Source organism: Doryrhamphus excisus, linkage group LG3 (assembly GCF_037039965.1).
Source record: "Doryrhamphus excisus strain RoL-2023G ecotype Guam linkage group LG3, RoL_Dexc_Guam_v1.1, whole genome shotgun sequence".
NCBI classification, from domain to species: domain Eukaryota; kingdom Metazoa; phylum Chordata; class Actinopteri; order Syngnathiformes; family Syngnathidae; genus Doryrhamphus; species Doryrhamphus excisus.
Window position 1 is genome coordinate 22,602,843 of NC_136359.1, and position 14,874 is coordinate 22,617,716.

At 40.3% G+C, this 14,874-nt stretch overlaps 1 protein-coding gene across 1 annotated transcript in view; it reads left to right on the plus strand.

Annotated features, from left to right (window-relative positions):
- Nucleotides 1-661: 661 nt before the first annotated feature.
- The window catches only part of sema4c (sema domain, immunoglobulin domain (Ig), transmembrane domain (TM) and short cytoplasmic domain, (semaphorin) 4C), a 50,212-nt gene continuing 35,999 nt past the window's right edge, over nucleotides 662-14,874 (plus strand). Inside the window, exon 1 of the mRNA XM_078789189.1 lies at nucleotides 662-1,382. Coding sequence (XP_078645315.1) covers nucleotides 1,259-1,382 — 124 coding nt within the window. The 5' untranslated portion in view covers nucleotides 662-1,258. The remainder of the gene's footprint in view (nucleotides 1,383-14,874) is intronic.

Sequence of the window (14,874 nt, forward strand, 5' to 3'; positions counted from 1 at the left end):
AATAAATAAATAAACAAACTAAGAATAAAGACAATAAATCAATCAATCAGTAATAAATATTTTTTTTATTTATAAAAATTATTATAAATTATTTTTTTCAGATTCAAATGTACAGTATTAACAGTTATTTAACCTTTAACATGAACATTAATGAAACTTAATAATTTGACCCAATTAGCAAGTTAGCATCGTACTAACATCGTTAACATCGTAGCAGCGTCGTAACTTTAACTTTATGTTTGATGAGATGCTTTATCTTGACGTGTATTTTCCGTTTTATTCCAAATCATTTCCTGCATTTATTTGTACCCATAAGCGTCATAAGCCTTTAGCTTCATTGCTAATCCAAAGCAAAACAGGGCAGGGTAACAGGGGTAGGGTAACAGTACGGGCGGGGCAAAAATCATGTTAATTGTGTCCGGTGTGCACACAGCTTTAAGCTGTCATTTCAACATTAAACTTTTGGTATCAAAGTGGGGGCCTCAAACTAGCGTCTCGCGGGCCGCATTTGGCCCCCGGGCCTCGAGTTTGAGACCCCTGGTTTAGAGACAGTGCCACTGAGGAAAAGACAGGAAGCACAACTGGAGGTAGCAGAAATGATTTGGATTGGTTGGGGTCTCAAACTCGCGGCCCGTGGGCCAAATGCGGCCCGCGAGTTTGAGACCCCTGGTCGACAGACAGTGCCACTGAGGAAAAGACATGAAGCAGAACTGGAGGTAGCAGAAATGAGGATGCTGAGGTTCTCATTGAGAGTGACCAGGATGGATAGGATCAGGAACCGGTACATCAGAGCGACATTACATGTTAGGGGCCCTGGAGATAAAGTCAGAGAAGCCAGACTGACATGATTGGGACGTTTCTAGAGGAGACACGTTTATGGACGTAGTGAAGGAGGACATGACGGTAGACAGATGGAGGAGATTGATTTGCTGCGGCGACCCTTGATGGGAAAAGCCGAAGACAAAGAAGAAGAATTTTGTTAAATGTAACAAAGATTTTCAATACTCTGTGCCCAACAATTTTAGGTGCATTTAGCAAAAACTGGTCATTTGTTAGAATTAAGTAAAATTGCATAATTGAAATGCAACAATAGTTTCTAATAAACAACCAAGACAATGAAAATAGTACATTGCAACCTCAAACTGACATGTTTTTTTTCCCCTTTTCTCAACAGGTCACCGGAACCCTTCTGTTCTCCTGATTCCTTTTTCATCATCTGAGTCAGAGTGCAAGCCATCAATCGCAACATTTTCGCCGAATGGGAGTTCACATCGGAGCAATGGGTGGGGTAAAGGTCTTGCTCCTGGTGTTCCTATTTGGATTAGAAGTTTCACAAGGTCTCAACTGGAACCCAATCCCACGCAAAACCGTGCGGTATCAGGGTAAGTGAGCTAAAACTTGATGTAGGTACTTTGATGGTGACCGATTACTATTACCACTCATTGTGGATATAAATCCGATATCTATCCCAGATACTACAATTTGGACGGTGAGGTCGCGTACAATAAATCCAACCTGTACGTCATCTAAATGCGGGTTTGGTCATGCAAGACTTGGATAAAGATTTAAAAAAATATTTTTTTCAAGTCAAATTTTCCATGACTCCAGACTCTGACACTCCGCCATAGCCATAAACCGCCATAGCCAAAAGTCATGCCCTCACAATGTTTACGTCCATAAAGCAACACTTCCTGGATGCTTTGCGTTCAAATGTTGCATTTTTATCGTGACATGAACGACCCGCATAGAAGATTGTATTTTAACAAAAAAAAAGTCGAACATGGGAATCACACCCTGCAGTGCGAACGTAGCCTCGGAAGGCGTTTTTCCTCTCATCTGAGCAGGCCTAATCTAATCAGTTCACGCCCGTTGAGTAGGAGTAGTAGAAGACTGGGAAATTATACAAAGAGAAAGGAGGTAAGACAGATGGTTAGAGGAAGGTCATCTGTGTCAAAGTTGAGAAACCATCTTTGAACATCTGCCCACATGCCATTCTGTCCTTTGATTCCTTCCAGAGGTCCCCTTTTTTAGATTTTCCAGAATCTGCACCTATTCCAGCTGTATTTCCTGTCATTTGTGCATCCTACCAAAGTGGTCTGTTTTAAATTTATTCCACCCACAGCCCGCCTCGTGCATGCCCACTCCGCTGTGACTGGTCACACGCCCAATTGTGGTATCCTATAGAGCAGCTACACACAATAACCTTCAGTAACTTTTTAGATTTTCCAGAATCTGCACCTATTCCAGCTGTATTTCCTGTCATTTGTGCATCCTGCCAAAGTGGTCTGTTTTAATTTAGTCCACCCACAGCCCGCCTCATGTATGCCCACTCCGCTGTGATTGGTCACACGCCCAATTGTGGTATCCTATAGAGCAGCTACACACAATAACCTTCAGTAACTTTTTAGATCTTCCAGAATCTGCACCTATTCCAGCTGTATTTCATTTCATTTGTGCATCCTGCCAAAGTGGTCTGTTTTAATTTATTCCACGCACAGCCCACCTGATGCATGCCCACTCCGCTGTGATTGGTCACACGCCCAAAGTGCTTCGTAACTATGATCCATATAAGGATTTCCGCCCCTCTGTGACATCACAAAGGGGCAGTTTTGCCACGCCTTTTGAAACGGAGCGTTTTGAGCCATCCCAAACTTATTTCAAGGTTCACTTCCAAATGCGCAAACCTTATTATCTGAAACTTTGGTATTGTTTAACACGAGAATGAAACATTCTAACTACATTTATTGAAAAGTTGAAAAAGCAAAACAAGTCCCCTTTAATTTCGGCAAAATAAATTTAACATTTGCTTAAAAAAAGACTGATAATATTCCGCATTGAACCATGAAACAGCATCATTTATTAATTTTTTTTTATTTTTGTTTATTTTTATATTTTATTTTTTTTATTTTTTTTAAAAAGCATGATAGTGAAACCACCAAATACGAATTTCAAAGTGGTAAGAGACAACTGTATATCCGAAATAGATTATTCATGGTAAGACTGATGTTGACCCTCAGTAAAATATTACGTCAGTCTAATCCTGGTGCTAAACTGCATTTGCACTTTTTATCTCTAGTCTTCCGCTGCAGCCATGCCTGGCTTTCTTCACTGAACAATGCCAATTGTTGCAAGGCGGGCTTAGAAATAGTGCCTGTTTTAATCCATCAAAGGGATAGTGCTGCATTCTCTTACTTGGGGATGAGTGAAATACTATTTTTCTAACCTATCTGTATCATGTATTGCACCTTTCATCTCATTTATCTATCTCAGAGGCTCTCTTGCCTTTTTACCTTTTATCCTTCCCCCCCCCCTTTTTTTTTAGCTTTGTATGCTTATTGAATGACCTCGAAATACTCCTATGACGTTTTCACAGAGAGCTCCGATTTCTGCGGCTGTGAAGGAGAATTGCCTGCATGTGGCGGATGTGAGTGAGGGAGTGGGAGATATTCCAAAAGTATCTCCTTTATGCGAGTGTCATCGTCCACCTCTCTGTCCCCTTCTCTTGTTCTCCCCTGCAGGCGTTTCACTCCTCTAGCAATCCAAACTACTCACTTTCTCGGAACATCAGATTTTCCCAATAAAAAATGCTTTTTTTTTTTAAAACAAAAAAAAAAATGTTTTTTTTTTTAAAACAAAAAAAAAATGTTTTTTTTTTTAAACAAAAAATTTTTAAAAACTTCGCTTTGTTTCCAATTTCCAACAAGAAAAGCTCTGATAAAGTCAGCTGGGATAGGCTCCAGCACACACCCGTGACCCTGTCGTGTCCTGTCCATAAAATACAACAATGGGTATATATCACACAGTGGAAAATGGTGATTATTCATGATGAATTAATTTGAAAACTGATTATTTTGATTACAATTTTCAATCATGCCTAAAGTCAGCTGGGATAGGCTCCAGCACACACTTGTGACCCTGTCATGTCCTGTGAATAAAATACAACAACAATGGGCATATATCACCCAGTGGAAAATGGTGATTATTCATGATTAATTAATTTGAAAACTGATTCTTTTGATTACAATTTTCAATCATGCCTAAAGTCAGCTGGGATAGGCCCCAGCACACACCCGTGACCCTGTCATGTCTTGTCCATAAAATACAACAATGGGTATATATCACACAGTGGAAAATGGTGATTATTCATGATTAATTAATTTGAAAACTGATTCTTTTGATTACAATTTTCAATCATGCCTAAAGTCAGCTGGGATAGGCCCCAGCACACACCTGTGACCCTGTCATGTCTTCTCCATAAAATACAACAACAGTGGGCATATATCACAAAGTGGAAAATGGTGATTATTCATGATTAATTAATTTGAAAACTGATTCTTTTGATTACAATTTTCAATCATGCCTAAAGTCAGCTGGGATAGGCCCCAGCACACACTCGTGACCCTGTCATATCTTGTCCATAAAATACAACAACAATGGGCATATATCACACAGTGGAAAATGGTGATTATTCATGATTAATTAATTTGAAAACTGATTCTTTTGATTACAATTTTCAATCATGCCTAAAGTCAGTTGGGATAGGCTCCAGCCACACTCATGACCCTGTCATGTCCTGTCCATAAAATACAGCAACAGTGGGCATATATCACACAGTGGAAAATGGTGATTATTCATGATTAATTAATTTGAAAACTGATTCTTTTGATTACAATTTTCAATCATGCCTAAAGTCAGCTGGGATAGGCTCCAGCACACACCCGTGACCCTGTCGTGTCCTGTCCATAAAATACAACAATGGGTATATATCACACAGTGAAAAATGGTGATTATTCATGATTAATTAATTTGAAAACTGATTCTTTTGATTACAATTTTCAATCATGCCTAAAGTCAGCTGGGATAGGCCCCAGCACACACTCGTGACCCTGTCATGTCTTGTCCATAAAATACAACAACAATGGGCATATATCACACAGTGGAAAATGGTGATTATTCATGATTAATTAATTTGAAAACTGATTCTTTTGATTACAATTTTCAATCATGCCTAAAGTCAGCTGGGATAGGCCCCAGCACACACCTGTGACCCTGTCATGTCTTGTTCATAAAATACAACAACAGTGGGCATATATCACAAAGTGGAAAATGGTGATTATTCATGATTAATTAATTTGAAAACTGATTCTTTTGATTACAATTTTCAATCATGCCTAAAGTCAGATGGGATAGGCTCCAGCACACACCTGTGACCCTGTCATGTCTTGTCCATAAAATACAACAACAATGGGCATATATCACACAGTGGAAAATGGTGATTATTCATGATTAATTAATTTGAAAACTGATTCTTTTGATTACAATTTTCAATCATGCCTAAAGTCAGCTGGGATAGGCTCCAGCACACACTTGTGACCCTGTCATGTCCTGTCCATAAAATTCAACAACAATGGGCATATATCACACAGTGGAAAATGGTGATTATTCATGATTAATTAATTTGAAAACTGATTCTTTTGATTACAATTTTCAATCATGCCTAAAGTCAGATGGGATAGGCTCCAGCACACACCTGTGACCCTGTCATGTCCTGTCCATAAAATACAGCAACAGTTGGCATATATCACACAGTGGAAAATGGTGATTATTCATGATTAATTAATTTGAAAACTGATTCTTTTTATTACAATTTTCAATCATGCCTAAAGTCAGCTGAGATAGGCTCCAGCACATCCCCGCAACCTTGTCATGTCCTGTTCATAAAATACAACAACGGGCAGATTTCACACAGTGGCAAGTAGTGATTAATAATGATTAATTTGAAAACGGATTCTTTTGATTACAATTTTCAATCATGCTTAAAGTCAGTTGGGATAGGCTCCAGCACACACTTGTGACCCTGTCATGTCTTGTCCATAAAATACAACAACAATGGACATATATATCACACAATGGAAAATTGTGATTATTCATGATTAATTAATTTGAAAACTGATTCATTTGATTACAGTTTTCAATCATGCCTAATGTCAGCTGGGATAGGCTCCAGCACACACTCGTGATCCATATTTCACACAGTGGCAAGTAGTGATTAATCATGATTAATTCATTTGAAAACTGATTAATTTGATTACAACTTTTAATCATTTGACAACCCTATTTAAAAATGTAAATATCCTGTCATTTCAGCCTCTGAATATCAGATTTTTCAGTATCATCAGACATCCCTAGAAAGAATAAACTACAACAGTAAAGCAACAAATGCTGACGGTGATGTAAGGACGTTTAATTGCAGAAGGAAACAACGGATCGGGGCTTCAGTAGTTTTCAGTCATATTCTCTGAGCACCAAATCAGGTCTGTTTTGTCAGACTGACCCAAATCTTTGCTGCTCTGCGGTCAGCACTTATATGTGCCAGAAAGCAAGTGATTCTCCAAAACTCTCCCCCATGCTGCTATCCTTTCTTTTTCTTTCTTTCTTCTGTAATAAGTGATTCAAAGTAGAAGGTATGGATGCTCCCCCATACTGGAAATCAAGTCCTGAAACCCGAGTGAAGGCAGATCACATCCCCTATCACATCGCCTATTGTATGCAATATGACACTCGAGTGCAGAAAGAATTCTCAGCACAAATTGATTTACATTGGAAACAAGTGGGATTATCTTACTCATTGCAACTCGGTCAAAGAAAAAATGAGCTTTATATGCCCGGTTCTAGTGTGACTTATATGGATTTATTTTTTTTTTTATTTTTTTTTTTTTGCTGTGCTTAAGATGAGAAAGGAGCACGATGAAATTGGAAAAACAAAGCTGCAGTGAGGGGAGACTGGGGCTTGCCAGATGGTGATAGAGTGGAAATATAATGGCAAGAAAGCATGAAAGTGAGACAGGTGGAGGGGAAAAAAGAGGGCGGGTTGTCAGATGCTGCCTTAAAAGGACAAAAAGTTGCTTTAGATTGTCAGAAAGGAGCACATACACTCGTTTTTTTTCCGCTTTATCTGTTCGTCTATCTAAGGATGCATCTTTGCACAGACATGCAATATCCATTCTGTGTGTTTTTGTGTGTGTGTGTGTGTGTGTGTCTGTGTCTATCTAATCCCCCTTTGTTTGTATGTGTGTACTGCTTAGGCTGGCAGTATGAGGGATTTGGAGCTCGGGGCAGAGCAGAAGGGGTGCATGTCTGTCCTTGTGTGTAAGTGCGGGTTGGGTGGATGGTGGCGGAGTAGAAGCAGAGATGGCTAAAGAGGTAATATTTACACCCCCCCAGCATCCCCCACCCGTACCAACTACCAACACTCACCGCCCCCTCCCTGCAATTACACAAGGCATACATGAGGACACAGAGAAAGACAAACATCCGCTATGAGTGTCTCATCGCCACACTATACAACCGTGCTTTCTTTTTTTACCCTTTAAAAGTCAGTTTCTGACATTTTCAACCATATTTCTTCCTCCCAAGCTATTCTCATATTGTCATTTTTAACTCACAAAGCCTATCCTGCCTCTAAATTAGATTTCATGCTTTTCATTAACTTCTCTTTATAAAACTTTTTGTTTATGGTGTTTTTGCTCTTATTCTTTATCAGGGTCAATTTCTGAGTTCATACATTTTCAGCTGTGCAATAATGTAATATATAATAATTAAGTGAACTGGTCATTCTTGAGCGCTTTATCTATTTTACAATCAACTTTTTGGAAGTAAGGAAATATAAAGTATTATATTAGTTAGTTCCTGCCTAGTCAAACTAGTTCAAAAAAAACATGAAGGCCAGACTTTAACATAAATTTACTTAGTTTGAATTACACATTTTAAAACAAAAACAAAATAAATACTATATACTACTATAAAATACAAGCAGGATAGAATTTGTCAGACCTGTCTCCACAATGGGCTTTAAAACCCGGGTTCGAATCCCCGCTTGGGCATCTCTGTGTAGGGTTTGCATATTTCACACAGTGGTAAATGGTGATTAATCATGATTAATTAATTTGAAAATTGAATCATTTGATTACAATTTTTAATCATGCATAATGTCAGCTGGGATAGGTTCCAGCACCCCCCCCACCCCGTGACCCTGTCATGTGCCATTCATAAAATACAACAATGGGCATATTTCACACAGTGGCAAATGGCGATTAATCATAATTAATTAATTTGAAAACTGATTCATTTGATTACAATTTTTAATCATGCCTAATGTCAGCTGGGATAGGCTCCAGCACACACCCTGTCACATCATGTCAATAAAATACAACAACAATGGGCATATATCACACAGTGTAAAATGGTGATTATTCATGATTAATTAATTTGAAAACTGATTCATTTGATTACAATTTTTAATCATGCCTTATGGCAGCTGGGATAGGCTCCAGCACACACGCTGTCACGTCCTGTCCATAAAATACAACAACAATGGGCATATATCACACAGTGTAAAATGGTGATTATTCATGATTAATTAATTTGAAAACTGATTCTTTTGATTACAATTTTTAATCATGCCTAATGTCAGCTGGGATAGGCTCCAGCACACACCCTGTCACGTCCTGTCCATAAAATACAACAACAATGGGCATATATCACACAGTGGAAAATGGTGATTATTCATGATTAATTAATTTGAAAACTGATTCATTTGATTACAATTATTAATCATGCCTAATATCAGCTGGGATAGGCTCCAGCACACACCCGTGACCCTGTCACATCCTGTCCATAAAATAAAACAACAATGGACATATATCACACAGTGGAAAATGGTGATTGTTCATGACTAATTAATTTGAAAACTAATTCTTTTGATTACAATTTTTAATCATGCCTAAATTCAGCTGAGATAGGCTCCAGCACACACCCTGTCACATCCTGTCCATAAAATACAACAACAATGGGCATATATCACACAGTGGAAAATGGTGATTATTAATGATTAATTAATTTGAAAACTGATTCATTTGATTACAATTTTTAATCATGCCTAAAGTCAGCTGGGATAGGCTCCAGCACATCCCTGCAACCTTGCCATGTCCTGTTCATAAAATACAACAACGGGCAGATTTCACACAGTGGCAAGTTGTGATTAATCATGATTAATTAATTTGAAAACTGATTCATTTGTTTACAATTTTTAATCATTTGACAACCCTATTTAAAAATGTAAATATCCTGTAATTTGAGTCTCTGAATATTTTAGGATTTCCTTTGTGATCCATGAAATACGACCTATTATTATCTTTGTGTTTTTGACAACAACATATTTACACATGAGCTTTACTGGAATTTTATATTCAACATTTTTTGCCTCATTTCTGGTTTGTTGTCAACCAAACCACTAACTGTTTTTGGCCCATATTGATTTGGTCCGTCTCGGGCATGACCAATACACAACAACAGATTAATTGATAAACAATTAGCCCTGTTCATTACCTAACATGTGAACTACTGTACATGGTGGTTCTTTCCGTTAAAATGCATTCAATATGCGTGTTGCGTTTGGATTGTAAAGGAACTTTTACTACATTGACTGCACCTGCCATGAGTCAGCCTGAACTTTAAGTCAACTTGGGAATATCCAAAGTCAAGTAAAGTGTGTTTATATGTTGGAATATGATTGGGGGGGTCATCTTCACGGACCTCAGACGCTGCCCGTTTTGGTTTTCCTGTTGTGTTCTGACTCACACACGCACACACACTAACAATTACATAGCATACCCGAGCCCTGACAAAGACCAGTAAGCCAAAACTATGACAAAATACAGCAGCTGAGGTTAAACAAAGAACAGAGGCAACAAAAGCAATGTAGGCCCTATTTGAAAATGGAGCCACACTGATGCAGTAAATGAACCCGGTAAGCCAAAAACACTTTTTGTTGAGTAAAAAAAAAAAAAAACAAAGATTGATTGAGAAACGGTGCGGCACGAGTGGTCGAGTGGTTAACGCGCAGACCTCACAGCTAGGAGACCAGAGTTCAATTCCAACCTGGAGTTTGCATGTTCTCCCCGTGCATGCGTGGGTTCCGCTTTCCTCCCACATTCCAAAAACATGCTAGGTTAATTAGCGACTCCAAATTGTCCATAGGTATGAATGTGAGTGTGAATGGTTGTTTGTCTATATATGCCCTGTGATTGGCTGGCCACCAGTCCAAGGTGTACCCCGCCCAAAGTCAGCTGGGATAGGCTCCAGCACCCCCTGTGACCCTGTCATGTCCCATTCATAAAATACAACAATGGGCATATTTCACACAGTGGCAAATGGTGATTAATCATTTGATAAAAATTTTTAATCATGCCTAATGTCAGCTGGGATAGGCTCCAGCACACACCCGTGGCGCTGTCGTGTCCTGTCCATAAAAGACAACAACAATGGGCATATATATGCCACGTTGGAAAATGGTGATTATTCATGATTAATTAATTTGAAAACTGTTTCTTTTGATTACTATTTTCAATCATGCCTAAAGTCAGCTGGGATAGGCTCCAGCACACACTCGTGACCCTGTCGTGTCCTATCCATAAAATACAACAACAATGGATATACAGTGAAGAAAATAAGTATTTGAACACCCTGCTATTTTGCTATTTCTCCCACTTAGAAATCATGGAGGGGTCTGAAATTTTCATCGTAGGTGCATGTCCACTGTGAGAGAGATAAACTAAAAAGAAAAATCCAGAAATCACAATGCATGATTTTTTAACAATTTATTTGTGTGATACAGCTGCAAATAAGTATTTGAACACCTGAGAAAATGAATGTTAATATTTGGTACAGTAGCCTTTGTTTGCTATTACAGAGGTCAAACGTTTCCTGTAGTTTTTCACCAGGTTTGCACACACTGCAGGAGGGATCTTGGCCCACTCCTCCACACAGATCTTCTCTAGATCAGTCAGGTTTCTGGGCTGTCGCTGAGAAACACGGAGTTTGAGCTCCCTCCAAAGATTTTCGATTGGGTTCAGGTCTGGAGACTGGCTGGGCCATGCTAGAACCTTGATATGCTTCTTACGGAGCCACTCCTTGGTTTTCCTGGCTGTGTGCTTCGGGTCGTTGTCGTGTTGGAAGACCCAGCCACGACCCATCTTCAATGCTCTGACAGAGGGAAGGAGGTTGTTCCCCAAAATCTCACAATACACGGCCCCAGTCATCCTCTCTTTAATGCAGTGCACTCGTCCTGTCCCATGTGCAGAAAAACACCCCCAAAGCATGATGCTACCACCCCCATGCTTCACAGTAGGGATGGTGTTCTTCGGATTGTACTCTTCATTCTTCTTCCTCCAAACACGCTTATTGGAATTATGACCAAAAAGTTCTATTTTGGTCTCATCTGACCATAAAACTTTCTCCCATGACTCCTCTGTATCATCCAAATGGTCATATGCAAACTTAAGACGGGCCTTGACATGTGCTGGTTTAAGCAGGGGAACCTTTCGTGCCATGCATGATTTCACATCATGACGTCTTAGTGTATTACCTACAGTAACCTTGGAAACGGTGGTCCCAGCTCTTTTCAGGTCATTGACCAAGTCCTGTCGTGTAGTTCTGGGCTGATTCCTCACCTTTCTTAGAATCATTGAGACCCCACGAGGTGATATCTTGCATGGGGCTCCACTCCGATTGAGATTGACCGTCATGTTTAGCTTCTTCCATTTTCTAATGATAGCTCCAACAGTGGACCTTTTTTCACCAAGCTGCTTGGTAATTGCTCCGTAGCCCTTTCCAGCCTTGTGGAGGTGTACAATTTTGTCTCTGGTGTCTTTGGACAGCTCTTTGGTCTTCGCCATGTTACAAGTTAAAGTCTTACTGATTGTATGGGGTGGACAGGTGTCTTTATGCAGCTAACGACCTCAAACAGGTGCATCTGATTCAGGATGATACATGGAGTGCAGGTGGACTTCTAATGGGCAGACTAACAGGTCTTTCAGGGTCAGAATTCTAGATGATACACAGGTGTTCAAATACTTATTTGCAGCTGTATCACACAAATAAATTGTTAAAAAATCATGCATTGTGATTTCTGGATTTTTCTTTTTAGTTTATCTCTCTCACAGTGGACATGCACCTACGATGAAAATTTCAGACCCCTCCATGATTTCTAAGTGGGAGAAATAGCAAAATAGCAGGGTGTTCAAATACTTATTTTCTTCACTGTATATTACACAGTGGAAAATGGTGATTAATCATGATTAATTAATTTCAAAACTGTTTCTTTTGATTACTATTTTCAATCATGCCTAAAGTCAGCTGGGATAGGCTCCAGCACACACCCGTGACCCTGTCGTCAAATTGTCCATAGGTATGAATGTGAGTGTGAATGGTTGTTTGTCTATATGTGCCTTGTGATTGGCTGGCGACCAGTCCAGGGTGTACCCCACCTCTCACCCAAAACAGCTGGGATAGGCTCCAGCACCCCGTGCGACCCTCGTGAGGAAAAAGCGGTAGAAAATGAATGAATGATTGAGAAACACTGAGATAAAAATGGAGACAGAAGAGGGTGGAAAAGGGCCAGGCTTCTGACCTCCAGAGAACTCTCTTTCAACCTTTCTTTTTTTTTTCCCCTGCATTCTGTCTCTGCCATATCTTCTCCTCAAAGCCTCCAATTATAGTAATGAGTGGTTGAGAGCAATGCAGAAGAGGCACAGCAAGGTTGTGCGTGACTGGCAGGACAGATGTGGGAGGAGGAAGGAGGAAAGGGAAAATTCATCACTGCGTTGAGTGTCACCCATGCCCGGCCGGCCGGGCCCCCCGAGCTGATTGGTCAGTGGAGATTAACGGCCTGGACCAGATGTCAGGACCTGGAGTGTTCTCTCTTGTCACAATGACTCGGGGGGGGGAGCTGATGTGTGACCGAGTGGGAATGTGGATTAAAGTGAAAATGCCACTCCAAGGCTGCTCATATGCAAAGCGCCTCCTTGCAGCAGTGTTAAAAGGCTTTTTTACAGATACACGATGTACCGCTGGTTGGTTCTATGCGCTGAAACTGTAGTGCAGGGTGGGAGTACAAAGCAGGGGGGGGGCAACAGTTAGACATCCATACGTCTTAAAGTGAAAGCATATTAATTTCACAGCATTTTGTATGACACAGAAATCTACGGCACTGCGGCTGTCCGGGCAAATACAGTTTTGTTTCCCAAGAACTTCCTGTCTCCAAGGCTAGTTATCACGTGTACTCAAGAGAAGGAGTGACAACCCACGTGAACATCTGCTCTCCCGAGCAAGAGAACGGTCAATAGAACTCAAAAGCGTGCTAAACAGGAAATGCATATAACAAAATAAGAGCACAACAAAAGAAAACCAAACCCACAATATTGATTTCTTCAGGATTTATATCGGGCCTAAGCATTACACGGTTAATCGAAACAACAATCTTCAGATTAATCGACTAAGAAAATAATCATTAGTCGCAGCCCTACAGGTAATTTTTGACTGAACAACTGAACAAAGTAATGGATTACTTACTGCACGCAAAATGTTTTTTTTTTTCATTCTTCTGTTAGAATACTTTATCAATGATGCTGCTATTAAGTAGAATTTTATAAAATGTCTTAACGGCCTTGCACCTTCTCCGGCACTGGCCTTTTAACAATACCAAAACCCAGAACGAAAACCCACGGTGAGGCGGCATTTAGCCACTATGGCCCCCACCTGTGGAACAGCCTGCCGGAGAGCCTCAGGATTGCGGAGACTGTTGATATTTAAAAAAAAAAAAAAAGATTAAAGACACGCCTTTTTAATCAGGCTTTTAACTAATATTTTTAAACTTTTCTTATGTTTTTATCTTTTTTAGTCCTATTTTATGCTTTTAGTCTTATAGCTTTTAACTCCAGTATTTCCTCAGGGGGGGGTTCTCCACACTGGGGGCTGTGTCAGGTCTGCTGAGAGGGTGCCATTCTTGGGTCCCTTCGACCCGGCCGGCTGGGGGTTCCTCCCTTTAATGTGGGGGAGTCGGCACGGTCTACGGCTCCTCCCAAAGGTGGCGTTTCCTTGATCCTCAGTGCCATGCCATGTCTCCCTACCGTGTGTAGATTGTGTGTGATTGTGTATATGTGTGGGTGGGTGTGTGTCGGTGTGTCTAGTATTTCTTAGTATTTGTTTTTCCTTTTAATTGTGGTAATTGTTTTTAATTCTGTAAAGCACTTTGTGTTGCATGTCTTTGCAGGAAAAGTGCTATACAAATAAAGTTGATTTGATTAATTCATTCATTTTTCACCGCTTATCCTCACGAGGGTCGCGGGGGATGCTGGAGCCTATCCCAGCTCTCTTTGGGCGAGAGGCTGGGGAACACCCTGGACTGGTGGCCAGCCAATCACAGGGCACATATAGACAAACAACCATTCACACTCACATTCATACCTACAGTGAAGAAAATAAGTATTTGAACACCCTGCTATTTTGCTATTTCTCCCACTTAGAAATCATGGAGGGGTCTGAAATTTTCATCGTAGGTGCATGTCCACTGTGAGAGAGATAAACTAAAAAGAAAAATCCAGAAATCACAATGCATGATTTTTTAACAATTTATTTGTGTGATACAGCTGCTAATAAGTATTTGAACACCTGAGAAAATGAATGTTAATATTTGGTACAGTAGCCTTTGTTTGCTATTACAGAGGTCAAACGTTTCCTGTAGTTTTTCACCAGGTTTGCACACACTGCAGGAGGGATCTTGGCCCACTCCTCCACACAGATCTTCTCTAGATCAGTCAGGTTTCTGGGCTGTCGCTGAGAAACACGGAGTTTGAGCTCCCTCCAAAGATTTTCGATTGGGTTCAGGTCTGGAGACTGGCTGGGCCATGCTAGAACCTTGATATGCTTCTTACGGAGCCACTCCTTGGTTTTCCTGGCTGTGTGCTTCGGGTCGTTGTCGTGTTGGAAGACCCAGCCACGACCCATCTTCAATGCTCTGACAGAGGGAAGGAGGTT